Source organism: Colossoma macropomum, unplaced genomic scaffold, assembly GCF_904425465.1.
Source record: "Colossoma macropomum unplaced genomic scaffold, Colossoma_macropomum, whole genome shotgun sequence".
In the NCBI taxonomy this organism is placed as follows: domain Eukaryota; kingdom Metazoa; phylum Chordata; class Actinopteri; order Characiformes; family Serrasalmidae; genus Colossoma; species Colossoma macropomum.
This window is the reverse complement of record NW_023494801.1, coordinates 34,338,284-34,365,456: the sequence shown is the minus strand read 5'-3', so window position 1 is coordinate 34,365,456 and position 27,173 is coordinate 34,338,284. Positions and strand designations below refer to the sequence as shown.

Below are 27,173 nucleotides of genomic sequence, written 5' to 3'. Positions count from 1 at the left end.
TTGTGAGGGTGAGGTTTGCACGGTGAGCAGTGGCACCTGATCAAGGCAGCAGAGGCAGCAGCATCAGCAGCAGGATGGGCAGCTGTTCAACTCGGCAAAAGAAAGAGAGGAAAAACACAGTCAATGGGTGATTGATTAATTTGAATTAGTTTGAATGATTGATTGGTTCAAGTGAATAATTTTGAATAGTTCATGCAGCAACAGCAGTAGTAGTGAGGCAAAATAATCCCCAAAGAAAACTTATTATTTCAGATTTTCCACTATTTTCCATCATCAACATTCCATATAAACTCAGAAGACTCGTGTAGGTTCACTGGTGGTTCTGGATAGTAAATAAAATGTCTATATTTGTGTTGTAGTCATGGCGACCCCTGGTTCCTATCACCACCACTGTAAAGACATCTGGACCATTTCACACCAAACCACTCTGAATCGCTCTGATTGAACATCATTGACTGAAACGTGCAGAAATTTTGAACAATTGGTGGAGTTCCCCTTTAACAACTCCACACAGTTTGATTTTTGACAACTACACTTGGCAAAAGGAGGAAATAGTGCAAATCTGATTTCTTGGTGAACTGCTCCTTTAAACGTTTGTAAGGTACCACATGAGCAATCATGTCAGTGAGTAATCATCCCTCTCTCTCTCTCCCTGTCTCTCTCTCTGTCTCTCTCTCAGAGCTTCTACGTGGCTACGTCCTGTCAGCTCCGCCGTCTGGAGTCGGTGAGCCGCTCTCCCATCTACACGCACTTCAATGAGACGGTGCAGGGAGCCAGCGTGATCCGGGCGTTTGGAGAGCAGCCCAGGTTCATCCTGCAGGCCAACAGCAGAGTGGACCACAACCAAACCTCCTACTTCCCCAGATTTGTGGCCACCAGGTCAGACCGGTCACCTCACCACAGAAACGTCCTGTAAACGCTTAAAACCTTTAAGAGTTTTCTGCCTCCAGACTCGGAGGCTGACGGCACAGGAGATGATCCTGGTCTCCAGCAGCCTGAGATCAGCAGCATCTCTCACACATGGGCCTCGGATACACTCACTATCGCCCACACGTCAGGAAGCACTGACCATATTTACAAATGTTCTTATTTTATTTACAATAATAGCTTTTAAAATGTGGATTTGAATATTCTGAACTATTCAACAACAGCTGTGTTTAGATAGTTTGGTCAGTTGCTCAAGAATTCTGTGAAAAAGAAGTAAATAAAATGATAAATATAGACTATAATTAGATATTTAGTTTTTTTTTGCTTTAAGTTTTAATCACCACTTTTGAAATATGAATTTAATTAATTTTATTATACACCGATCAGGCATAACATTATGACCACCTCCTTGTTTCTACACTCATTGTCCATTTTATCAGCTCCACTTACTATATAGGTGCACTTTGTAGTTCTACAGTTACAGACTGTAGTCCATCTGTTTCTCTGATACTTTGTTAGCCCCCTTTTACCCTGTTCTTCAGTGGTCAGGACCCCCATGGACCCTCACAGAGCAGGTACTATTTGGGTGGTGGGTCATTCTCAGCCCTGCAGTAACACTGACGTGGTGGTGGTGTGTTAGTGTGTGTTGCGCTGGTCTGAGTGGATCAGACACAGCAGTGCTGCTGGAGTCTTTAAACAATGTGTCCACTCACTGTCCACTCTATTAGACACTCCTACCTTGTCAGTCCACCTTGTAGATGTAAAGTCACGATAGCTCATCTGCTGCTGCACAGTTTGTGTTGGTCATCCTCTAGTCCTTCATCAGTGGTCACAGGACGCTGCCCACAGGACGCTGTTGGCTGGATGTTTTTGGTTGGTGGACTATTCTCAGTCCAGCAGCGACACTGAGGAGTTTAAAAACTCCAGCAGCACTGCTGAGTCTGATCCACTCAGACCAGCGCAACACACACTAACACACCACCACCACGTCAGTGTTACTGCAGTGCTGAGAATGACCCACCACCCAAATAGTACCTGCTCTGTGAGGGTCCATTCCACAGCTCTCTCAAATGTTGCATTTGAAGTTTGTATTTGATGGTATTCAGAAAAAAACAGCATTTATTAATTAATTTATTTATTTATTAACCAAACAAGGTTGCAAAGTGTTTCTCAATTTGTGTCAAATTTGTCCCAAATAGTCTCTGCAGTGCTAAACTGCCCTGAGTGTCTCTGTGGTGCAGTAAACCCACCATAACGATTTTACTACAATAACTAACTATTAAACTACTGATCTGTTAGCGCCCCCTGTTGGAAAGTAGAGCACAACACAACTGTTCTTCCCAGTATATGACCCAAACTGTGACCGTTAACACTGAATATTTCATAAGACCTAAAGGTTTTAAGTGCTCAGAGCTGTTTTACTCATTATTCTTTATTCACACTTTGTGCTTAGGAACAGATGCTTAGATGATGATTGGACCAACAGAAATGCCCCAAAATTACTTGGAATAAAATCTTTTTACATTAACTTTGTTAAAAGTTAAGGGTGTTTTTGTCCTCTCCTGTAAAGTTACTATTTTTGGGGATATGTTTTTCTTTGGACAGCAATGATATATATGTTTTCAGTATTGTAGCATACATTGTGAAGCACTTCGTAACCTTGGTTGATAAATAAATAAATAAGTAAATAACTACGCTATTTTTTTTCCCTGAGACTATTAAATAAAAATTTCAAACAGAAAATTTCTAATTCTGGTTTTTGAAATTGCTGTTTAACACGTGGGATCAATGTTTTCAATAATAATAAACCATTTTGGTTGGTTTAATAAATGTATAAAATTATTTAATTAATTAAATTAATACGATTCATGTTTCAAAAGTGGAGATTAAATTTAATGGCAAACTTGCCAAAAAAATTTTACTTTTTTTTTCCATTTTGTTCACTCGCGCACAGCATTATTCCTGAGAAAGTGAATAAGACTTTTAGAAATCTTGTTGGTAAATAATTTGGAATATTTAAATCCAAATTAATATTTGCTATAATAACTGCTGCATTTAGAAACACGTAGAATTGAATGAAGCGCTTTGTGTTTTAGCTGTGCTGTAATCTGAGGTGTGTTTTGGTCTGTCGGAGCTGCAGACTCAGACCTGACTGACGCTGTGATTGGTGCAGGTGGCTGGCTGTGAACCTGGAGTTTCTGGGTAATCTGCTGGTTCTCGCTGCTGCGATCCTGTCGGTGATGGGCAGAGCCACTCTGAGTCCAGGAATCGTCGGACTGGCCGTGTCACATTCCCTCCAAGTACGCAAATCACAGTCATCAGTGATACAGTAACATCTGACTCTCCCAGCTCTGCAGTTATTACTGTCCTTTTACTGTACAGTTTAGTTTACATACTGTGACTGTTTACAGTTTACAGTTTACAGTCTGTATCAGAAAGTTTAAGATTTCTGAATTTTTCCTTGGTGTCAATGTTAAATATGGCAAAACAACTTTAAATTTGAACGTAATGTATTTTCTCCTCTACAAACACAAATGTGGAATGGAATGAAAGTTTATACCACCGACTGTGTTGTATATCATCGCTGTCGGGACAAAATAATGGGCCAATAAAAATGCTCTAAAATTACTTTCAATAGATCTCTTCTCCATTGACTCCTACTAAATGTTAAGAACGTTTCCCTTCTCCTGTAAAATGACCTTCTGGGGGTGAAGTTTTGTTCTGTTTTGCCTTATGAAGAGCGTAAAGACTCTCACTCACTCTCACATTAAGAGTTTCTCATGGTTCTCTGCAGGTGACAGGAATCCTAAGTTGGATCGTTCGTGCCTGGACAGACGTGGAGAACAACATTGTTTCGGTGGAGAGGGTGAAAGAGTACGCAGACACACCCAAAGAGGTACAGCAGCACCTCCAAACACGGCGGAACTGATCCCTAAACGCTGCAGCTCAACAGTGTGAATATGAAACACTGAGTTTGGTTATAATCAGGTCGTTTCAGCCCACAGGCAGCACCTTCATCAGACATACAAGACCCAGAAACACAAAGCGCACACAGTTTAACCCTCTGGGGTCCACGAACTCAGTCGTATATCAAATCCTCTGTTTCTGTATCTGTGTCTGTGTCTTTGTGATGATCCAGCACAGAAATCCAGTTCAAACACCTCCTGAATCTGTAGAGTCGCCCTTTCCATTCCATCTTATCACGAGATCATACGAGACTCACATCCGGAGTTATGAGCCTATGAAGAGGGGCTGAGATACACGTCATCTGCCTCTCACCGTGTGGAACTGATGGATTGGTGTGTCCGTCTACATTCTGTGTGAAACTGACCAATGGACACTCAGGAAATCACTGAGGACTGACCATCACGCCGGAAACCCTTCATTCTTCATTCGGTCCACATCGGAGACTCATGTGAAACGGCGTGCAGAGAGTTTACAGCTGCTGAAGCTGCTGCAGTGGTTTTGGAAAGTAGTGATGAAGATAACGGAGCATTTAGATATGAAACATATGAGGATCATATTATATGAAGAGCCTTTAAAGGAGAGTTTAAGACGAGATGAACAAATCCAGAAAATGACCTCAGAGGGTTAAAAGCTCACAGTACAGAAGCAGGTCTGGCATGAACAGACATGTTGTGACTGACCTTGTCCACTCTTGTGGTTCTCCGCAGGCTCCCTGGACGATAGAGAACAGATCCCTCCCCTCAGCCTGGCCACGAACCGGCACCATAGAGTTCCAGGTGTACGGACTGCAGTACAGAAAGGGTTTGGACTGGGCGCTGAAGGAGATCACGCTCAGCGTCCGAGAGAGAGAGAAGGTAAACATCCAGCGTCCACCTGGAAAAATCACGGCTGCTTTGTGGCTTTGATTTATATTATTATACACGCTTAAAACAGATCAAGGGTTCTTTATTAAAGACAATGGCTCTGTTTAGAACAGTGAGTTCAACATAGAACCATTTGCATGCTTGGTTCTTTGCATGGTGAAATGGTTCTTCAGACTGATGGAGAATGCGTTCTATGTAGAACCAAAAAAGGTTCTTCTATTGTTACAAGCTTGATATCATAAACAATAACAGAATCCTTTTTGGTGCTTTACAGAACACATTCATCAGTCTGAAGAACCATTTCACCATGCAAAGAACCATTTAAGCATGCGGGTTCTATATAGAACTCAGTGGGCCTCATTTACCGACCATTTTTAAGAAGAAATTTCTTCTTTAAACCCACTTTTCACGAAGACATTCACCGGTGTTTTCCGCGGTTTAAGAACACGTCATGAACCTGACGAATTTTTTAGAACCTTTCTCAAGAACATATTTAACATCTGAAGATACTGGTGAATGAGGCCCAATGTTCTCAACAGAACCATCTTTTTTAAGTGTGTATAATAATAAGAAGCTGGATAGTTTTGTTTATTCTAAGTTGTGTGTTATTAACGTTCAGTAAAGGTTCATATTCCGATTATTTTGTTTTAAACTGGCCTTTCCCGCTCCGGTTAGGTCGGGATCGTGGGGAGAACAGGTGCAGGGAAATCTTCTCTCGCTCTGGGAATCTTCCGCATCCTGGAGGCGGCGAAGGGGCAGATTTACATCGACGGGGTCGATATCGCAGAGATCGGCCTGCAGGACCTGAGGTCCCGAATCACCATCATCCCGCAGGTACACCGCGCTCTGTTCACCATTCATTAACTCACTCAGATCAGGGCTGCTTACGATCCGGTGGACAGTGTTTCTCCTAAATCAGTCCTGTTTGTTTGGATCTCTATGATGTGCTTTACATGGAAAATACAGAGTGTGAAAAGTGTGAAAAGACGTCCTTTATTCCTTTTAACTGCTAGATTTTATTATTTCAGTTATCTGAGAGCTGTGAATGAAAGAAGTTTGGTTTTTATAAACGAGTGAACTGAGAACACTATTTTTTTACCCCCTTAAACTGCAGTGCAATTAATGTTATTAGTTATTCAGTATCTACTATAAATTATTCAGAAACTAATGGGAATTATTCAATATCTACTATAAATTATTCAGTATCTACTATGAATTATTCAGTATTTACTATGAATTATTCAATATCTACTATAAATTATTCAGTATCTACTATGAATTATTCAGTATTTACTATGAATTATTCAGCATCTACTATAAATTATTCAGCATCTACTATAAATTATTCAGTATCTACTATGAATTATTCAGAAACTAATATGAACAATTCAATATTTACTATGAATTATTCAGAAACTAATATGAATAATTTAGTATTTACTATGAATTATTCAACAGCTACTATGAATTATTCAGCATCTACTATGAATTATTCAGTATCTACTATGAATTATTCAGCATCTACTATAAATTATTCAGTATCTACTATGAATTATTCAGTATCTACTATGAATTATTCAGTATCTACTGTGAATTATTCAGTATCTAATATGAATCTAATGGCTGAGTTCGGTAATTATAAGAGTGAGCAGTTGTTGTGTGAGACCACACATACATTGTTAAGGTCAGTTTCCCAAACCAAGATTAAGCATAATCCAAGACTAAATCTCCAGTGGAGATTCAGCATGAACACTGCGTTTAGTCCAAGACTAGACCTAATCCCTGCCTAATCCCAGCCCTTTGAGTGTGAGGTTATTGTTAACTCAGCTGTTATTGTAAGTTCACACAGTCAGACAGCTGTTATTTGTCTCAAACTGCAGTGAAAATGTCTTCATCAGTCTAGTGTAACATCTGTCCACTGTGTTTGTCCCTCTGCTGTCCTGCTGTAGGACCCAGTGCTGTTCTCTGGTTCTCTGCGGATGAACCTGGATCCCTTCGATCTTTACTCTGATGAGGAAGTGTGGAGAGCTCTGGAACTCGCACATCTCAAAAACTTTGTGTCCGGCCTGCCGGACAAGCTGAACCACGAGTGTTCAGAGGGAGGAGAGAACCTCAGGTACCGAGCGATTTTTTTTCTTATATTTGTATCTTTTATGTTCTGTATGTTTCTGGTGTTGCACTGACCAATTGTCCATGTTTGTGGTCAGTCTGGGGCAGAGGCAGCTGGTGTGCTTGGCTCGAGCTTTACTTCGTAAGACCAAGATTCTGGTTCTGGACGAAGCGACGGCAGCTGTGGACCTGGAGACGGACAACCTGATCCAGTCCACCATCCGCACGCAGTTCGAGGACTGCACGGTTCTGACCATCGCCCACCGCCTCAACACCATCATGGACTACACCAGGTAACACTGACCAGCTCTGCATTACATTCTGTAGAGGTACCGCTCAGATGACTGCAGCACTCTGGAGCACTTCAGTCCATGTTTATAGACAACAGTGAGTCATAGAGTGACCACAGAATCAAGACTACTAAAGATGCTGAACATCTCCACACTGGACTCTGGAGCAGTAGAGACGTATTCCGTGAAGTGATGAATCACACCACCTGGAGTTGGTCCCCCTTTGCAGCTATAACAGCTTCCACTCTTCCTACAAGATGTTGGAGAGAGTCTGTGGGAATTTCTGCCCATTCATCCAGAAGAGCATTTGTGAGGTCAGACACTGATGTTGGGCGAGAGGGTCTGGCTCACAATCTCCGTTCTAGTTCATCCCAAAGGTGTTTGATGGGGTTGAGGTCAGGGCTCTGTGAGGGTCAGTCAAGTTCTTCCACACCAAACTCACCCAGTCAGGCCTTTATGGAGCTGCTTTGTGCACTGAGGCTCAGTCATGCTGGAACAGGAAAGGTTCTTCCTCAAACTGTTCCACAAAGTTGGAAGTGTACAACTGTCCAAAATGTCTTGGTGCTGAAGCGTTAAGATTCCCCTTCACTGGAACTAAGGGTTCTAGATCAACCCCTGAAAAACAGCCCCATATCATCATCCCTCCTCCACCAAACTCTACAGCTGGCACAGTGTAGTCAGGCAGGTAACGTTCTCCTGGCATTCGCCAAACCCAGACTCGTCCATCAGGCTGACAGATCATCAGATCATTCATCACTCCACAGAACACGTTTCCACTGCTCCAGAGTCCAGTGGCGGCGCTTTACTCCACTCCATCCAGCGCTCGGCATTGTGCATAGTGATCTTAGGCTTGTGTGCAGCTGCTCAGCCATGGAAACCCATTTTATGAAGACCCAGAATCACAGTTCTTGCGCCGATGTTGCTTCCAGAGGCAGTTTCTATAGTGACAAAGAATAGATGATTTTACATGCTACATGCTTCAGCACTCAGCGCCTCCACTCTGAGTTTGCGTGGTTTACCGCTTCGTGGCTGAGCTGTTGTTGCTCCTAGATACTTCCATTTCACAATAACAGCACTTACAGCTGACAGGGGCAGATCTAGCAGGACAACAATTTCACAAATGGCATTGTGTCAAAGGTGACATCCTTAAATCACTGAGCTCTTCAGTACGACCCTCTACTGCCAGTGTTTGTCTATGGAGACTGCAAGGTTATGTGCTTGACTTTATACACCCGTTAGCAATGAGTGTGGCTGAAACACCTGAACCCATGTACTTTTGGCCTTTCAGTGTAGCTGGTCTTACCAGCACAAGTGAGCCAATAAGCATGCTAAATCACTTTTGTGGTCAATAAACATACACACCTGTCACTACTTTTCTACTTTAAGCCACGCCCACATTCAGTTGGCAGTTTAAAAGGTTTCAAAGAAGCAATTAACCTGTTGAATCTTTGCTCACAGGGTGATCGTGATGGACAGAGGTTACATCACTGAGATGGACTCTCCGGCAAACCTCATCGCCCGGAGAGGTCAGTTTTACTGGATGTGTCGAGAGGCCGGACTGGTTTGAATGCTCTGGATCTTCATCATCGTCCTCCTCGTCAGTTCAGAGGAGTTCCTGCCTGTGAAGTCTGTGACAAAACACTATAGCAACAAACTGCACGTGATGGAAAAGCTTCAGCAGCAGGGCACCGAAATGACCTTTCAGGATTGACCCTTTTGTCCAGAGAAATGCAGCACAGAGTAAACATGCTGCTCATTAGGGGTGTTTAAAAATAAAGACTATCCAGAACATCCTGCTTTACGGACGTCCAGCTCAGAGGTGCTAAAAGAAATGACCTGCATTACGAAGTGAATGTGAAGAACAAAGGGAACATTTCTGTAACGTTCCAGTGTTAATAAGCATTAGAGACGTAAAGCAGACAGACGTCTGCACTGCGCACTGTTTTCAACAGTAACACTTAGAGGACTGTTGACGTTAACACTGCATCTGTCGTATTAGCATTTCACCATATATTTGGTAGCAGAGAGCAATAAAAACACAGCTGAATTACACAAATTATCTGCAATCAAAACAGCATTTTGTCTGACGAAAGTGAGAATAGAGTGATAGAAGTTATGAGAGTTTAATGTCAGGGATGATGCTGCCTGAGATCTATTTATAAAATTAAAATATGCTTTTAAATAAAACATAAAATGTTTGTAGGTGTATCGATTCTTTGTTTTTGTTTTTTTTCTCATGATTTTGAAGCTGATATGAATTCCTCGGTCAGGAACTGCTGGAACAGGGCCACAGCGGAACACCTATTGAAGTATTAAGTGAATATTTTGGTGTTATTTTTGTACTGATGTTGAAGTGCTCAACACTAAGCGGGCAGCTGCAGTCTTTCCTGATTGAGGCTGTAGATCTTTAAATTAATATTTATACTGTACTGTATCATACTTGTGTTTTTCTATATTTTACCTTTGAAGATGCTGCAAAACTTGAATGTTTTCTTCTTGTGAACAGCAATAATCTGTTTAATAAACACAAATAATGCTTCTTCGGCTAATAGCATTCTTGTTTTTTTTCTTGTTGCATGTTGACATTACAAAATAATCTGATGCAGAAAGACAACGATTTATTTAAGAAATACTTAAACCCAGGTCTGTGAAAAATAAGCTCCCCGGACAAAAAAAATTGTCAGCTTGTGACTAGGTGGTAGTAACTTCAGGCTCCTGCAGATGTCATATAAATACATGCAGGGTGTGTGACGGGATTCATAGATTGAGAAAAGGTGGCACAGTGCAGTGAACGTATTGTTCAATGTTGGGAAAATGGGTCGCAAAACAGATGTTAATGATTGGTGAAAAGGAGTGATTGCATTTAGGCACCGAAGGCCACAGTGTGAAGGAAGTAGCTGAATTTGCAGGTGTATTAAGCGTACGGTCATACGGGTCGACCAGCAGTGCCAAGAATCCCAGTCTACAGGAAACTCTTGTAAGAATTGTGGCTGAAAGACGAAACTAATGAACAGGGACTGCCGGCTTGTTTCATGGCTTGTGAATAAAAATCGCTTTGCTTCCAGACAAGAACTGCTTCTATAAGTCAATGCAGGTTCTTCACAACCAATTTCTGAAAGAACTCTCCATAGGGAACAGCATACCACGAACATACGGAGCAGAGTGGCACGCAAGAGGCCTTTGATCACTTCTGCTCACAGAGTTGTCCGGTTACAGTGGATGAAGAGACAAAACTGGACTGTTCATGACTGGAAACGTGTTATCTGGTCAGACGAATCTGATTCTGCCCATATGTGAATGATGCTGGGCATCGTGTTCATCGTGGACCTCAGGAAGCCTTCAATGAGGACTGTGTGTAAGGTGTGGTTCAAGCTGGAGGAGGTTCTGTGATGTTCTGGGGGTGTTTACACAGAAATGGGTTGGTTGGAGCTGCTGGACAACCAGGTTTTGCCTTTTGCTCATCACCTTACGGAGAAACATAACATTCATATCCCTGTTTTCCCAAGATGGGAATTCTTCTGGACTGATTCACACATCTGGACTGGCCCGAAAAATCCCCAGATTTAAACCCTCCTAAAAATCTGTGGGACGACCTGGAAGAACGAGTAAGACGCAGGGAAAGTATCCACAAAATCTGGCCGAACTACGCAATTCTCTGATGTAACAGTGGCCGAACACGGATGTCGCCTACATCCAGAAACTCGTCCAGTCCAGCCAAATCGAATCGCAGCTGTTATTTGTGCTGGTGGAGGTTTTACACGCTATTCGGTACGTTTCAGTCACAGGAGACTAATTTTTTTTGTCCAGTGAGTAGAATTTCTTACTAAATATACAACCCCATTCCCATAAAAGTTGGGACGGGGCAACAAAAGGCTGGTAAAGTTGTGTATTGCTAAAAAAAATAAAAAAAATAAAAAAATAAATAAATCACCTGGTGGCAACAGGTCAGTAACATGATTGTGTATTAAAGATCATCTCAGAGAGGCGGAGTCTTTCAGAAGTAAAGATGAGGAGGGGTTCACCACTCTGTGAAAGACTGCACCATCAAATAGTGCAACAATTCAAGAATAACGTTTCTCAATGTAAAATAGCAAAGAACTTATACTTTTCATCATCTACGGTACATAATAACATTAAAAGACTCAGAGAATCTGGAGAAATCTCTGTATGTAAGGGACAAGACCAAAAACCAGTATCTGCTGGCTGTGATCTTTGGGCCCTCAGGCAGCACTGCATTAAAAACAGACAGGATTCTGTAGTGGAAATCACTGCATGGACTCAGAAACACTTCTGAAAAACACTGTCTGTGAAAACAGTTCATCACTGCATCCACAAATGCAAGTTAAAACTCTAAAACGCAAAGAAGAAACCAAATATAAACAGGATCCAGAAATGCTGCCACCTTCTCTGGGCCTGAGCTCATTTGAAATGGACTGAGGGGAAGTGGAAAAGTGTCCTGTGGTCCGACGAATCAGCATTTGAAATTCTTTTTGGAAATCATGGACACTGTGTCCTCCGGGCTAAAGACCACTCAGCTTGTTATCAGTGCACAGTTCAAAAGCCAGTATTCATGATGGTATAAGGATGCATTAGTGCACATGGCATGAGTGACGTGCACATCTGTGAAGGCACCATTAATGCTGAACGATATATACATGTTTTGGCTACATATGCTGCCATCCAGACGACGTCTTTATCAGGGAAGGCCTTGTTTATTTCAGCAAGACGAGTCCGGGTGCTAAACTGACCTGCCTGAAGTCCAGACCTGTCACCTCTAAAAAACTTTTGGCACATTATAAAATGAAAAATATGACAAAGGAGACCCTGACGTAGCAGTAAATTATAAATTCTATTATAAATAATAATAGAAATCGTTCTTGTTATGCAGAGTAACATAGTATATAACATCATACTGATAATACTAATAATACTTGGCTAAACAACAACACTAGTTGGGTTGTTTAGCCAAGTATTATTATTTCTATTGTTACTGTTATTAGTTGTAGCAGCAGTGTTGTTAACAATAATATTATTACTATTGTTTTTAATATTATAAGTCAGTTATTATTACTACCAACACTAATACCAACAATAATAAAAATATCTTTAATGTTTTTATTGTATTTTAAAATTATTATTATTATTATTATCAACAACAACATTATCATTAAATAATAATCAAAATCTAAAATGTTCTTGTTACTCCTGCAGTCTGTTACATACTTATGATTTCTTTCAGAAGTGAACTGAATCTGAAACAAACAACACAGAATTAGTTACAAAAATGTTTATTTTTTTTTAACTCTTTACATTTTGATTCAAGAAAGTAAGCACACTTAAAAACTAGTGCATGTATATTACAAATATCAAATTATAATCTTACGCTTACATACAAACCATATAAATATGTAACAAATCAGGTATTGTGTGTTTAAATGCAACAATATATGATTTAAAGTTCTGTAATAAACTCAAAACACAGGACGCGTCTTGCTGACTGACCACAAATAAAGTCCAGAAAGGCTATTCGTTTAGACGGTGGTGCACCGAGCGAGCGCGGAGGTGTGGATGAGCGGAACACCGCTACACACTCGCCATCCACACACACACACACACACACACACACACACACACACACACACACACACACACACACCTCCGCACACACACACACTATCGTACATTCAGCTGACGGATGCATGCACACACACACACAGAGATGGACAGCAAGACTTAACTAGGCAAGACACAGAAGGATGACCTGCACTGACCACTGTGTTTGGATTTGGATATGAAGCATAAAAAGTCAAAGGTCACCTGCTTTTACCTTCCTGAATTTAAAGTCAGCTCACATTTAACAAATAAAACAGATCTAAATGGAGTGAGGTGGGAAAGGAGCGAGACGGGAAAGGAGTGAGACAGAAAGGGAGTGAGATGTGGTAACTAGTCAGTTATTACATTCATAACGAGAGGAGAGAGCCTCCGGTTCTGGAGGGTTCCGTAAATGTGGATTCAGCTGTTTCAGTTCTCTGAGAGCGGCAGGAACCCGAGACCATCATCTCAAAGCTCTGAGACGAGACGAGCCGAGGCAGAAACGACAGACTGACTCACAACAAGACAGTAAAATAAGGCTGTACAGACAGAAATGGGAGAAAAACTCAGTCATTTAGACTTTTTTAGTCTTTTTCAGTCTGAATCAGATTCAGATTGACTGCAGTGACGGCGCTGCTGCACAAACACGACCACAGACTCAGAACAATCAAATCTGATCAGGCTGGACGATCAATCTAAGACAATAAGAAGAGAAAGAAGTGTTTTTGTGGCTTTGTTAAGTATTATTAGCAGCAGTATTGAAAATAATAATAATGGTAATAATTGTTCTTGTTAAGCAACACAGAATATAATAATGATAAAACTAATAATACTTGGCTAACCAACAACAGTGGTTGTTGTTAGCCAGGTATTATTATTACTACTGTTATTTTTATTATTATTATTATTATTATTAGTTGTAGTAGTAGCGGTGTTAATGGTATTATTGCTATTGTTTTAATATTAGTCATTATTATTATTACTATTATTATTATTATAATTATTAACAGCAACAATAACAACAACAACAACAACAACACCACCACTAACAATACTGAACAATAATAATAATAAAGATATAAAAACAGTAATAATAGAATCTGGCCTGTTGAATGATTTCCCCTTTATGTACCAGTACAGTAAATAAATACACTAATACTACTGATAATAAATCATAATATAATGATAATAAATCTAAGCTGAATTTTTAATAGTACCTCTCTTATCTCCCTCTGAGCTCAGACTTCAAAGAAAAGATCTAAGCCATCAGATACGTAAACAAAACAGATCTGAAGTTGTGCGTGAATAGAAGTCCAGCCGTCCTGTTGAAGAGCAGCAGCTCTGCGGTGATGGTCTGAGGTCTCTCAGATCAACTCTTTGGAGAACTCTTAAACTCTCTGTTTCACTTCAGAGAACCGCCCCGGGGTCAGTATCGTCTTTGGCTCGGCTCCAGGCCCTGCCGGCTGTGTTCAGCGGGCCGCGGCGGTCAGCGGGCAGGAGCTGACGGCACCAACATCATTAACATTGCACCATGAGAGAGATTAATATCTGCGTCTAACTCAAACATGTTGGTCAAACCACACGGTTATAATCGCCTCTATCTCCTATTTAAAACCACAGCAGGACAGTCGAGTCTGACTCGTGGTTCACTCGCAGTGAGGCATCTTTTAAAGAAAAACAAACACACGTCAGAAAGTGTCTATTAAGAAATCAAGCTCTTTTTCTTGCCCTCAGAGTTTCACTAAAACGCGGTGTTGGCATTAAGCGCAGGGCAGAAGCGTCGGAGGCTCTGAGTCGCTCTCACTCATAGAGACGCTACAGTAACAGCTACTCCAGCAGCAGCAGCAGCGGGAGGAGTCACGGGGAAATGAGGGGGAAAAAAGAAAAAAAAAAGGGGGTCTGGGCTGTCAGTCAGAGGTTGCCAGGGGTTACCATCACTCAGGCTCCACCCACAGCATGTGTTCTAGAATGAGGCTCTTCAGCGTCCACTCGTTTCTGATCAGACCAAACCGGAGTCTTTGGCCATCTTGTAGAAGATTCCTTTCTTGGCGATGAGACTGGAGGGAGAATCAAACTCTGCCATCTGACCTTTATCTAGAACCAGAACCCTGCAGGGGCACAAAGATGGAAACATGTTGCTTTGTTTGTTTTAATCAAGTTCAGAATTTTTGATGCACAAAAAACAATTTATATTCATAACATAAATATTAAACACACTATGTATTTCAATCTGTGTGGCATTTCTTACAGCTGAATTTATCCACATAAATAATATATTTACCAAATATATAATGGCATCAGATTTGTATACACCGACTGGCCACTTCATTAAACCCACCTCCTTGTTTCTATGCTCATTGTCCATTTTATCAGCTGACCATATAGAAGCACTTTGTAGTTCTACAGTTACAGACTGTAGTCCATCTGTTTCTCTGATACTTTGTTAGCCCCCTTTTACCCTGTTCTTCAGTGGTCAGGACCCCCATGGACCCTCACAGAGCAGGTACTATTTGGGTGGTGGGTCATTCTCAGCACTGCAGTAACACTGACGTGGTGGTGGTGTGTTAGTGTGTGTTGTGCTGGTCTGAGTGGATCAGACACAGCAGTGCTGCTGGAGTTTTTAAACAGCTCAGTGTCACTGCTGGACTGAGAATAGTCCACCAACCAAAAATATCCAGCCAACAGCGTCCTGTGACCACTGATGAAGGACTAGAGGATGACTAACACAAACTGTGCAGCAGCAGATGAGCTATCGTCTCTGACTTTACATCTACAAGGTGGACCAACAAGGTAGGAGTGTCTAATAGAGTGGACAGTGAGTGGACACAGTGTTTAAAAACTCCAGCAGCACTGCTGTGTCTGATCCACTCAGACCAGCACAACACACACTAACACACCACCACCACGTCAGTGTTACTGCAGTGCTGAGAATGACCCACCACCCAAATAGTACCTGCTCTGTGAGGGTCCATGGGGGTCCTGACCACTGAAGAACAGGGTAAAAGGGGGCTAACAAAGTATCAGAGAAACAGATGGACTACAGTCTGTAACTGTAGAACTACAAAGTGCACCTATATAGTAAGTGGAGCTGATAAAATGGACAATGCAATGAAACAGACAGAGAGACAGACAGACATAGATAGATAGATACATAGAGGCATAGATAGATAGATGGATAGATAGACAGACAGATAGAGAAATAGATAAGGGCATATACAGACAGACAGGCAGACAGACAGATAAAGATAAATAAGGCCAAAAGACAAGGAAAACTGGTAGAGCGCTGGGCTGCTGCGTCTGGGCGCACTGCCATATTGGGATTACGGACTGGGATTGGCTTTTATTGGCCACAATCTGATTCTATTCAAATACGCTGGTAAAAAATACTGTTAAAAGCCCACCGAATACACAAATTCACAAAGCTAACTAGAACTACATCCACAGTTATGAAATACAGAATTAATTCTAACAAAATCACTGTGATGCTGGTCAGTGTTACCTGGTGTAGTCCATGATGGTGTTGAGGCGGTGGGCGATGGTCAGAACCGTGCAGTCCTCGAACTGCGTGCGGATGGTGGACTGGATCAGGTTGTCCGTCTCCAGGTCCACAGCTGCCGTCGCTTCGTCCAGAACCAAAATCTTGGTCTTACGGAGTAAAGCTCGAGCCAAGCACACCAGCTGCCTCTGCCCCAGACTGACCACGAACACAGACAAGCAAGAGAAATTACTCAGCGTGGACAGAAAATGATCAAATAAGAGAGAAATAAGAGAAAAAGAGAAATAAGCCTGGGTGATAAGATAATATGATAAATTAAACATTTTTTAAATACTTCTATTATGCGTTTGAAGTATTTTTGAGAAAGTGATTACAGCGATCGGCTATTATCTGCAAAAGCCTGAACTGAAGACACGAGGTGGTTCTGCGTGTCTTTAACCCTCCAGACGTGGAAGGAGAAGAAGTCTAGCCATTCACTTGCAACACAATCAGTGAGCACAGCCAGGAAAGTTTGCCTTTCGTATATTTTCATGTACAGTTCTGTGCAAAAGTCTTTGGCAGGCATGAAACCTGGGCAGTAAGTGTGTTTTAGTAAAAGCAAAACCAAAACCAAAAAAAATGTTTCAGACAAGCTAATATTTTGTTAGAAGAACCTTACATTATTACACATGTACTGTACATTACACCACAATGAGCCTCACTGAGTGTGTTCACACACACTCCATAATCCGATCATTATCGGATTTATGCAGTTATCTGATTATTCAAGTGGTCGTGTAAACAGCACACTGATTTCTTAGATCGGAGTAAGGTCTAGAAATCTGATTCAGAAATCTGATAAAGAGGCTGGATTTTAGCTCAGTAATCAGATTTCTTGTGTATAAACTCTTACTCTGATTTCTTTCAGGTTTCTCAGTCTGAGCATGTGTGAAAACAGACCACGGTACCGGAAATAAGCGAGCACGCAGCAAAACCCTTTTGGAGCGACGCTGAAACCAAATACATGCCTGACGAAATGAAGGATTTAAATATTCTTCATCTTCTAGATGATGTTTGTTCATATTTTCAGGTAATGCTTTTTTCAAAAAAGCCGCAGCACGAAGTTTGAGTTTTACGTTTATGTCTTGTCTTCTTCTGTGAGTTTATTGGCTGGTTGTAAAGCAGAAATCTGATTACTGCCTGACTCATGTAGACCCCATTATCTGATTACCCAATAGCATGTAAACACGATCACCATATTGCTCACTGCAGTTATCAAATTATTAAGAGCATATTATGCATTGAGTGCGTTTACATGCACTGAATAACCCAATCATTCAAGTGGTTGTGTAAACAGCGCACGCCGATTTCTTAGATGGGAGCAGGGTCTAGAAATCCGATAAAGAGGCTGGATTTCAGTAATCTGATCTCTCAGTGTATTTAAACTCTTACTCTGATTTTGGAGCGACGCTGACACCAAATACATGCTTGACGAAATTAAGGATTTAAATATCCTTCATCTTCTAGATGATGTGTGTTCAGATTTTCAGGTAATGCTTTTTTTAAAAAAGCCGCAGCACGAAGTTTGAGTTTTATGTTTATGTCTTGTCTTCTTCTGTGAGTTTATTGGCTGGTTGTAAAGCAGAAATCTGACTCACGTAGATCTGATTACCCAAGTGCACGTGAACGCGTTGTTCAGATTACTGACAAATAATAAAAAACACTGTTCGCGCTAACTGAGCATTAGAAAATGTATTATATAACTGTAAAGGGAACTTTAATTTGGTTTAACAAAGCCAGCTAATAACACTAGAAAGGTTAAAGCTGTTGCAGAACACTGTTGGTCACTGAATCTCTGGGTAGATGCTACTGTAGTGCTACAAGGTTGTTTTTGTATTCCAGGTCGTTGTTAGGGTGTGGCTTGGTGGTTCTTAGTAGTTCTTAGTAGCTGCTAAGTTGTTCCTAGGCCGATAGTATGGTTTGTGCTGCAAACACTATATTAGTACACTAGCCACCACCTAGTGCAGTTGAAGTGGTTAAAATACAAAAACACAACAAGCAACCTAATCTGGTGCAAAATTTCATAGATCTTGCTCAAAAGCTGTAGGAGGAGTAGCAGAGCAAATCCACACATTAGTAATAAGAGGGAAAAAAAAAAAGAACCGCAAGTAATTATTAATTAATTATCACCTAATTATCAATATTTCTCAACAGTGAACGATACTGAAGTACACACGGTGGTAGGATTATTGAGCAGCCCTAGGAGAAAATACTCTTGTCGGTACCTGAGGTTCTCTCCTCCCTCTGAACACTCGTGGTTCAGCTTGTCCGGCAGGCCGGACACAAAGTTTTTGAGATGTGCGAGTTCCAGAGCTCTCCACACTTCCTCATCAGAGTAAAGATCGAAGGGATCCAGGTTCATCCGCAGAGAACCAGAGAACAGCACTGGGTCCTACAGCAGGACAGCAGAGGGACAAACACAGTGGACAGATGTTGCACTAGACTGATGAAGACATTTTCACTGCAGTTTGAGACAAATAACAGCTTTCTGACTGTGTGAACTTACAATAACAGCTGAGTTAACAATAACCTCACACTCAAAGGGCTGGGATTAGGCAGGGATTAGGTCTAGTCTTGGACTAAATCAGTGTTTATGTTGAATCTCCACTGGAGATTTAGTCTTGTATTAGGCTTAATCTGGGTCTGGGAAACTGACCCTAAGGGTTTATGCGTGGGCTCACACCACAGCCGCTCACTCTTATAATTACCGAACTCAGCCATTAGATTTATAGTAGATACTGAATAATTCATATTAGACACTAAATAAATCACAGTAGATACTGAATAATTCATAGTAGATACTGAATAAATCATAGTAGATACTGAATAATTCATATTAGACACTAAATAAATCATAGCAGTTACTGAATAATTCATAGTAGATACTGAATAATTCATAGTAGATACTGAATAATTCATATTAGACACTAAATAAATCATAGCAGTTACTGAATAATTCATAGCAGATACTGAATAATTCATAGTAGATACTGAATAATTCATATTAGACACTAAATAAATCATAGCAGTTACTGAATAATTCATAGCAGATACTGAATAATTCATAGTAGCTGCTGAATAATTCATAGTAGATACTGAATAATAATTCATTTTAGATACTAAATAATTCATAGCAGTTACTGAATAATTCATAGTAGCTACTGAATAATTCATAGTAGATACTGAATAATAATTCATTTTAGATACTAAATAATTCATAGCAGTTACTGAATAATTCATAGGAATTCCTGAACATTAAGGCTTCAGACAGAGAACAGAATAATAAGCCTGAATTTCATGGAGATCTATTAAAATGTGTTTTTATATTTCTCAGTCAAAAAAAAAACAACACTGAATAAAAGCAAAGAACTGATTTTGTTCAGTTTAAAAACTAACAGAGAATAGTCTTGAATATGAATGAATGAGTTTTGAATATGAATGAACAGCTCTGGAGAGCGCAGGTGTGAGTGATGTGTGAGTGAAGCAGGTGTTCGGTACCTGTGGAATGATGGTGATGCGTGAGCGGAGTTCATGCAGGCCCATATCAGCAATGTTCACCCCGTCGATGCAGATCTCCCCCTGCGATGCCTCGATGATACGGAACAGGCCGAGTGTCAGAGACGACTTTCCCGCTCCGGTTCTACCCACAATTCCCACCTTAAATACACACACAGACACACATCAGACAATCTTAGTGCCAAATATGAAAAATGTCTGGAACCAAAAATAAAATCCACCTTGAAACTCAAACAAGGCACAGCTAAACTGCTTGAGCTGCTATTTTATATATATATATATATATATATATATATATATATATATATATATATATATATATATATATATATATATATACACACATACACACACCGTGATGTACAGCAACTGTACAGTATTTAATATACATATGTTGTGTATTTTCTTAATTTATATATATTTGTGCTTCATTTTAGTACTTCTGTAGTGTCTGTATACTAACTCGTAGTACAGACTAAGCTTATTTTACTGTGCGGTGTAACTGTTTCTCTGCGCACACAACAATAAATTCTTCTATATTGTAATAATCCTATGAATATGCTATAATATACATAACAACTGTATACACCACACCATACCCTAAATAAGCCTCTCCCACTTTCCTCTACTGTAGTCAATGCACATATGCACTTTAAGTTGCAATATACATAATAATTATGTTTACAGTTACATTTGGTAAAGGAGATCGTTTGTCGACGTCTATCTATCGATGTCTATCTGTCCATCTATCCGTCTGTCGATGTATTTTGACCATATATCCCCAATCCTGTCGTCGTTACACTTCTCTTAACGTATAAATCATTAAATGGCCCCATGGTATCTTAGTGAATTAATTCAGTCATATGAACCCACACAAAATACCGGCCTGACGGTTCTAGAATTAGAAAAACCACAGCAGGTGGTCGAGCATTTTCCTACGTAGCCTCAAAACTGTGGAATCATCTCCTGACCTCTGTTCGGGACTCAGACACCCTCTCTACAGTTAAAACTAGACTCAAAACTCTTCTGTTTGCACGAGCGTTCTGCTAATATCAGTGGTTGCACTATTAACTCACTAATATCTCTCCATAAACGGACCTGTCCTGTTAATATCTCTCTCTCTCTCTCTCTCTATTTGAGCCTCTGAGTGACGTCTGCCTGAGTCGCCACATGGGAGCCACCAGAGCTGCTGGAGTCACCAGAGCTCCATCTCTGTTGGCTGATCTGCACCGGCTTGACCACCATGGAGTTTCATGTTGTACAACGCTGTGCAAACCTCACCCTCATGAACTGACCCTCCTGCTGCTGCTGCTTAAACTCAATCTGTCTAATTAACCGCTGCTCCACCTGTTTTCCCCGTTTTGTATTCTAATATTTTATACTAAAGCTGTTTGCTATCTGGTGTCGACCACAGGAGGATGTCTGGTTCCTCTCAAGGTTTCTCCTTCTTGCTCTTAGGGAGATTTTTCCTGCCACTGTTGCCATTGGCGACGCTCATGGGGGCTCGGACCTGGATTTTTCTGTGAAGCTGCTTTGTGACAACACCTGTTGTAAAAAGCACTATATGAATAAACTTTGACTTGACTATTTTTATCTATCCATCCGTCTACCTGTCTATCCATCCATCTATCCATCTATGTATCTATCTGTCTGTTGACATATATCTATCTATCCGTCTATCTGTCTGTCCGTCTGTCTCTGCTGCTCAATTCTTTTAGCAGTACATACTGGATATATGTACTTCAGTACTTCAGTACTTTATTGTATCTGTACTTCTCTCCCACTGCAGATTCTTTATATTACTTGCATGTTGTTTTTGAACTGTCTACTTTATGTCTATATATGGTATATCTTTTTTATTTATTCTACTGAATTTTAAAAACCTGCACTAATAGGAATTTTTCATACGTCTGGTACGGCGAATATAAATTCTGATTCTCTTGAATCATATTAGTGTTTGAACAGTAACATGCGCCAAAATGAAAGTTAAACTTTGAAGTAACGCATCGTAACGCATGGCTTGTCTTTAAGTCTGATGCATATTAGGCATTTATATATTCGAACGAAAATTTTCATGGTATTTTTCTGCGGACAAGTGAGTTAAAAATGTAATAAATCTTTTTCATTTTGGCACTTATTCCACACGTCACTGTGGAAAGTGAAATCGTGTGCACGGCGTTTGTTCCACTGTAGTGTCTGCGTTTGAATTTGGTGTGAATTCTTCTCTATGATAAGTCAGTCAGGCCCAAACAGCGGCGGCTCCTCCCACCTTCTCTCCTCCCTGGATGTTGACGGTGATGTCATGGATGGCGAGCTCCAGGTCCTCTCGGTACCGCAGGCCGAATTCATGGATCTCGATGTGTCCAGCAGTGGGCCAGCCGGCAGGAACAGAGGTCTGCTCCAGCTTCCATTCAGCCTGAGGAAAATACAGCCCTGCTGATCAGACACCAATTTAACAGGAGACAAGTCAGCAGCTCTCCTTCTGGACATCTACCTTCCTATAGAGCTCAGCTCCAACCTGCATCACCACCTTACCTGACTCTAATGTATCTGATCCAGCCAATTAAGGACTTCTGATGAGGTGTGGCAGACTGGTTTGAACTACAGTCCACAGGAAGCTGGATCTCCACTACTAAGGCCGGTAACCACTGTTCTGCATGAATACTGTAAAAGTTTTCAAGCTAATCTTTATGTACTGTATCTGTAACAGTTGCCCAAAGGCTTCTGTTATAAATGTTTCATGTCAGAAGTCCACTAGTATGTCCTGTGTCCATTGTGCTGTCTGTTATATAACACCCAGATCTTCAAACTGTCCACTAAACCTGCCAAAGCCTCTTAACCACCACACTGGACAAAGCCTGCTTGAGGTCACCGATCCTATGGTGTCAGTTCAGCGCCCAGCAGTGTAAGCAAGTCATATTTTGCCTCCTTAAAGAAGAAATTCCATATAAACTCAGAAGACTCGTGTAGGTTCACTGGTGGTTCTGGACAGTAAATAAAATGTCTATATCTGTGTTGTAGTCATGGCGACCCCTGGTTCCTATCACCACCACTGTAAAGACATCTGAACCATTTCACACCAAACCACTCTGAATCTCTCTGTTTACATCTCACACACTGAATCATGCAGAACTCTTAAAACTCCCCAATAACAATCCATAACGAGAGGATCTGATGACATTCGGAGGGAAATTATACATACAGCGAAATGTATCAGCTTATTTTACCCCACCGAGAGCAACTGCTTAGATCAGGGGTGTCAAACTCACCCACTACACGGGCCATATTAGAAAATCTCCGTGGGCCAGCTGTGTTTTTAGTTTTACTTAACATTTTGTCATGACCCCAACTGGCCACTGTACGTTCAAAATATGTCAAAACTACAACAGTAAAAAATAGGCTAAATACTTCAACGATTCAAAAATATTTTTAAATATAAACAAATAATTTTATATAAAACAACAGACCACATTGGCTGCAGATCAACCTCTTTAAATGTCTTCAATGCACAGAAGGATTTTTAAAACTGCCCATTCGCTTGAACTGGACACCTGGCATCCTTTTTTGTGTGTTTTTGTGGTGCTGTCCCAAAGATCGTTGTTGGGGAGGGGTTAGAAGCACAAATGTTGCAGTGCATGCTGGGAACTGTAGTGCAGTTCATGGTGAAATGGGCTAATATTAATAGAAATTAAAACAATTTCGCGGGCCAAACAGGACTGACCCCGAGTTCCTTATTTAGGAATGTCGCCTCCTACAAAATGACTGTGTCCTCACTGGTGACAGTGAAGAAAACTACAGCACAATGACTTTCTTCATTCAATAACACAGATCAAGCATTTGCTCAGAAACACATCCATCCATCCATCCATCCATCATCTAAACTGCTTATCCTTCTGGGTCGCGGTGGGGTGCTGGATACACCCTGGACAGGTCGACAGACAGACATACACATTCACACACACACTCCCACTCACACCTAGGGGCAATTTAGCACGTCCAATTGGCCTGACTGCATGTTTTCGGACTGTGGGAGGAAACCGGAGTAGCTCAGAAACACATTACATATATTAAAAACATATTAAAAATTAAACAGTACATCACACTCAATCTGCAATGGTCACAAACATTAGGATTAAGAACAACACAAGAGGAAACAAGCTCTTATTAAAGACTTGAGTCATGCCCACAGCACACGCAACCGTCCTGCTGTGATTTGGAACAAGCTGTCCCTAATCATGAACAGCACTCGCAGCACACACACGCTCAAAGCCCTCAGCAATTTAAAAAATTCCCCAGTGAAACTTATTTTTCAAGATGCAAAAGAAATACACTGATCAGGCATAACATTATAACATAACATTATAAGTTAGTGTGTGTTGCGCTGGTCTGAGTGGATCAGACACAGCAGTGTTGCTGGAGTTTTTAAACACTGTGTCCACAGCACTGCTGTATCTGATCCACTCGTACCAGCACAACACACCCTAACACACCACCACCACGTCAGTGTTACTGCAGTGCTGAGAATGATTCACCACCCAAATAGTACCTGCTCTGTGAGGGTCCGCGGGGGTCCTGACCACTGAAGAACAGGGTACCTATATAGTAAGTGGAGCTGATATAATGGACAATGAGCATAGAAACAAGGAGGTGGTCATGATGTTATGCCTGACTGGTGTAAGTAGACTGTCATAGCAGAAAATGCCAAGTCATTTATGCCCACAAGAGGGCGCTCAGCTTATACACACAACAAAGTATCACTACTTCTCCTCTGACACCATAAACCTCCCACACTGTCTGAGAGCACAGCAGCTGGGAAACAGATGGATAAAGTTTTAGGATGCAACTTCACCACCGTCAACACTTCGACCTCAGTCGTAATCCGTGTTTAAATACTTAACGCGCTCAAAAATGTGTTTTTCAAATGATTGACTCATCTTATTATGATTATATAGTCTGATATTCGTATCAAATGTGCTACTAAAGCGCAGCGTTCATATTCTTCCATTGTAAACACAGGCCTTCTCAGTACACCTGAAAAAACCTCGCATCTCCAAAATGGTAACTTTACAGGAGAAGGAAAAACATACTTAATGTAAGTCAATGGAACCAGACTTTCTGGGCCGTTTGTTTTGGTCCATTAGTCATGAAGTTCACACACGATGTAAACAGTAACAGGCATTTTCAAATTATGTCAAAAACTGAAAAACAACAAAAATGGAGATACGAGGGTTTTTTTCCTGACAGTAGCGATATGCTAATGAGAGGATTATGATGTGGGGACAGAAAACTTGCTTACAGCTACAGAACGCAAATTAACTTAAAATTAAAAAATGACAACACTGTCAAACGGATATTCCTCCTCAATCTAATCTAGCCTTTCTAGCACCAGGCAGAGTTTTTTGTGTGTGGAGTTTAAATCAATTTGAATTTATAACTAAGGCTAAATTCACACAGCAGGTAAAAGTGGCCCAAATCTGATTTTCTCAGCCAATATGATTTTTTGTTCACATTATCTTTTAAATGTGAACTGTATCATCAGTCTGAACAGATCAGCTCCTAAACTGACCCACATGCACTAAAGAACAGAGCGTCACGCTGCTTCACGGCTCATCCAGAGGGAAACAATCACGACCGCCAACGAACGCCAGTCACTCCCGGAGGATCAGCTTCATCTTCACCAGCATCACAGGAGCCATCATGAAGCTTCACTGACTGACAGCTGGGCTCATCACCCAGAATGTGTTCAGCTCGCCGTAAAAAGGGCGCGGTCACTTCTTTGGCTCCTCGGATTCTTTAAACTTTTTTTGACGCCTTAACCTCGGTCTCCTTCGGCCGCGATCGGCAGTTTCATTGAAAACCTCTTTGAACGTTTCTTCTAATTTTTGTACAGAAATATCAGCCTAAATGTTTCTGAGTCTCAGCAGTGTGAAATTATGACGAATGTGGAGCTGGATTGACGTAAAAGTGGCATGAATTCCAATCTGGCTGTTCAGACAGAGTCGCACTGCTGAATATCGGACACAAATCGGATTTCAGTTTCACATATGAAAGCGTCTCAAATCGGAATTGAAAATGTCAGATTCAGTGTGTTTATCTGTTCACACAGACTCACATCTGAATCACATATGAGGAAAAAGATCAGATTTGGGCCACTTTTACCTGCTGTGTGAACGTAGCCTTTGTAGCACCAAAGGCTAACGTTAGCTTAGCAAGAAGGTTAAACCACCATGAATTCTGACTCACTGACAAGTTTAGAGGACAAAGACTCGAATCTGAGTGAGGGAAGCTCAGTGACAAAGATAGAACCTTTCTGATTATTACAGTTAGAGTGTAGGCGCTGTTTCCGCTCCTCATCTGGATTGTAGAGCCTGTTTACACCTCGCATTGACATACTTTACATCCAGATTGTGTCCGGATGAACTTTGGGCGGATTCCATTTACTCTTTTCACTAAAACGAGTCCCCAGTGTGACCAGATGAAACTGTTCCTGTGTAAAAAGCATATCAACACATCTGTTTCCATTTCTCTTGTGTTTTCTCTTTTCCTTGTTACGACAGAAGAGGACAGAATTTGGCCTGGACGTTTTCATCAGAAGGCTCTTTGTTTGGGAACTCCAGCTTCAAGAATCACCTATATTTTTATAGTCTAAAAATCTGATCTCTCAGCAGGTAGTCAGCACCCAGCAGACGCATTTCCGCTCACATAACTGTACATAACGAAAACCCATGTTTACATTTGAGTTAAACGCAGTCAAAATGCCTGTCTGATCACCACCGTAGTCAGTGCATCCTGAAGGTGTTCACACCTGGCCTGCCATGCGGTCAAGTGAAATCCAAACATGATCCGATCTCCAAAAACGCATACGGATGTAAGGTGTAAACCGCCCACAGAGACAGCGTGTAGAGTACAGGGTGAAGGGGCGGGGAGTTCACGATTTGCATCATGCATATTCATATATGCTAATCCCTTGTGAGTGTTGACGATTACAGAGTTTTTTGGGCATAAAAATAATACAGAAAAACAATATCAACCTTCATTTTCTGTCTTTTAAATGTCGACTTTAGGGGTGCTTCAAAACGTTTTTTGTCAAATTTCGATTTCTATTTTCGGTTCTCTGCTCTACTTACCTCTTTCTCAGTGTCTCCATACTCCTTCACTTTCTCCACCGCCACAATGTTGGTCTCCAGCTCAGAGGACATCCGCACCAGCCAGTTCAGAGACGCGGTCACCTGCGAGAAGAGACGGAGACGAGAGTCAGAGCGCGTTAGAAGCCCAGTAAAAACCTAGGAACCGGACAGCTCTGGTTTATGTTATCTTCCATGTTAGCTTTGGTCTGATTTACCCTTTAGAAGTCACAGTAATTGAGTAGTAATA

The 27,173-nt window shown here is 41.1% G+C and overlaps 2 protein-coding genes across 5 annotated transcripts in view; one reads left to right on the top strand and one right to left on the bottom strand.

Moving 5' to 3' along the window:
• LOC118821855 (multidrug resistance-associated protein 1-like) overlaps positions 1-9,701 on the top strand; it is a 73,967-nt gene extending 64,266 nt beyond the window's left edge. The window contains exons 24-31 of the mRNA XM_036590604.1: positions 680-879; positions 3,101-3,227; positions 3,722-3,823; positions 4,602-4,748; positions 5,433-5,591; positions 6,707-6,873; positions 6,965-7,159; positions 8,615-9,701. Of these exons, the coding sequence (XP_036446497.1) occupies positions 680-879; positions 3,101-3,227; positions 3,722-3,823; positions 4,602-4,748; positions 5,433-5,591; positions 6,707-6,873; positions 6,965-7,159; positions 8,615-8,723 (1,206 nt within the window). The 3' untranslated portion in view covers positions 8,724-9,701. The remainder of the gene's footprint in view (positions 1-679; positions 880-3,100; positions 3,228-3,721; positions 3,824-4,601; positions 4,749-5,432; positions 5,592-6,706; positions 6,874-6,964; positions 7,160-8,614) is intronic.
• Positions 9,702-13,738: 4,037 nt separating this feature from the next.
• Positions 13,739-27,173, bottom strand: part of abcc1 (ATP-binding cassette, sub-family C (CFTR/MRP), member 1) — a 68,923-nt gene continuing 55,488 nt past the window's right edge. For 2 of the 4 annotated variants that reach the window (XM_036589240.1, XM_036589241.1), the window contains 7 exons: positions 26,927-27,028; positions 24,346-24,411; positions 22,069-22,215; positions 19,782-19,940; positions 18,509-18,675; positions 16,248-16,442; positions 13,739-14,856 (listed from right to left, as the gene is read on the bottom strand). In XM_036589240.1, coding sequence (XP_036445133.1) covers positions 14,748-14,856; positions 16,248-16,442; positions 18,509-18,675; positions 19,782-19,940; positions 22,069-22,215; positions 24,346-24,411; positions 26,927-27,028 — 945 coding nt within the window. In that variant the 3' untranslated portion in view covers positions 13,739-14,747. The remainder of the gene's footprint in view (positions 14,857-16,247; positions 16,443-18,508; positions 18,676-19,781; positions 19,941-22,068; positions 22,216-24,345; positions 24,412-26,926; positions 27,029-27,173) is intronic. The other 2 variants (XM_036589242.1, XM_036589243.1) reach the window with 1 other exon arrangement.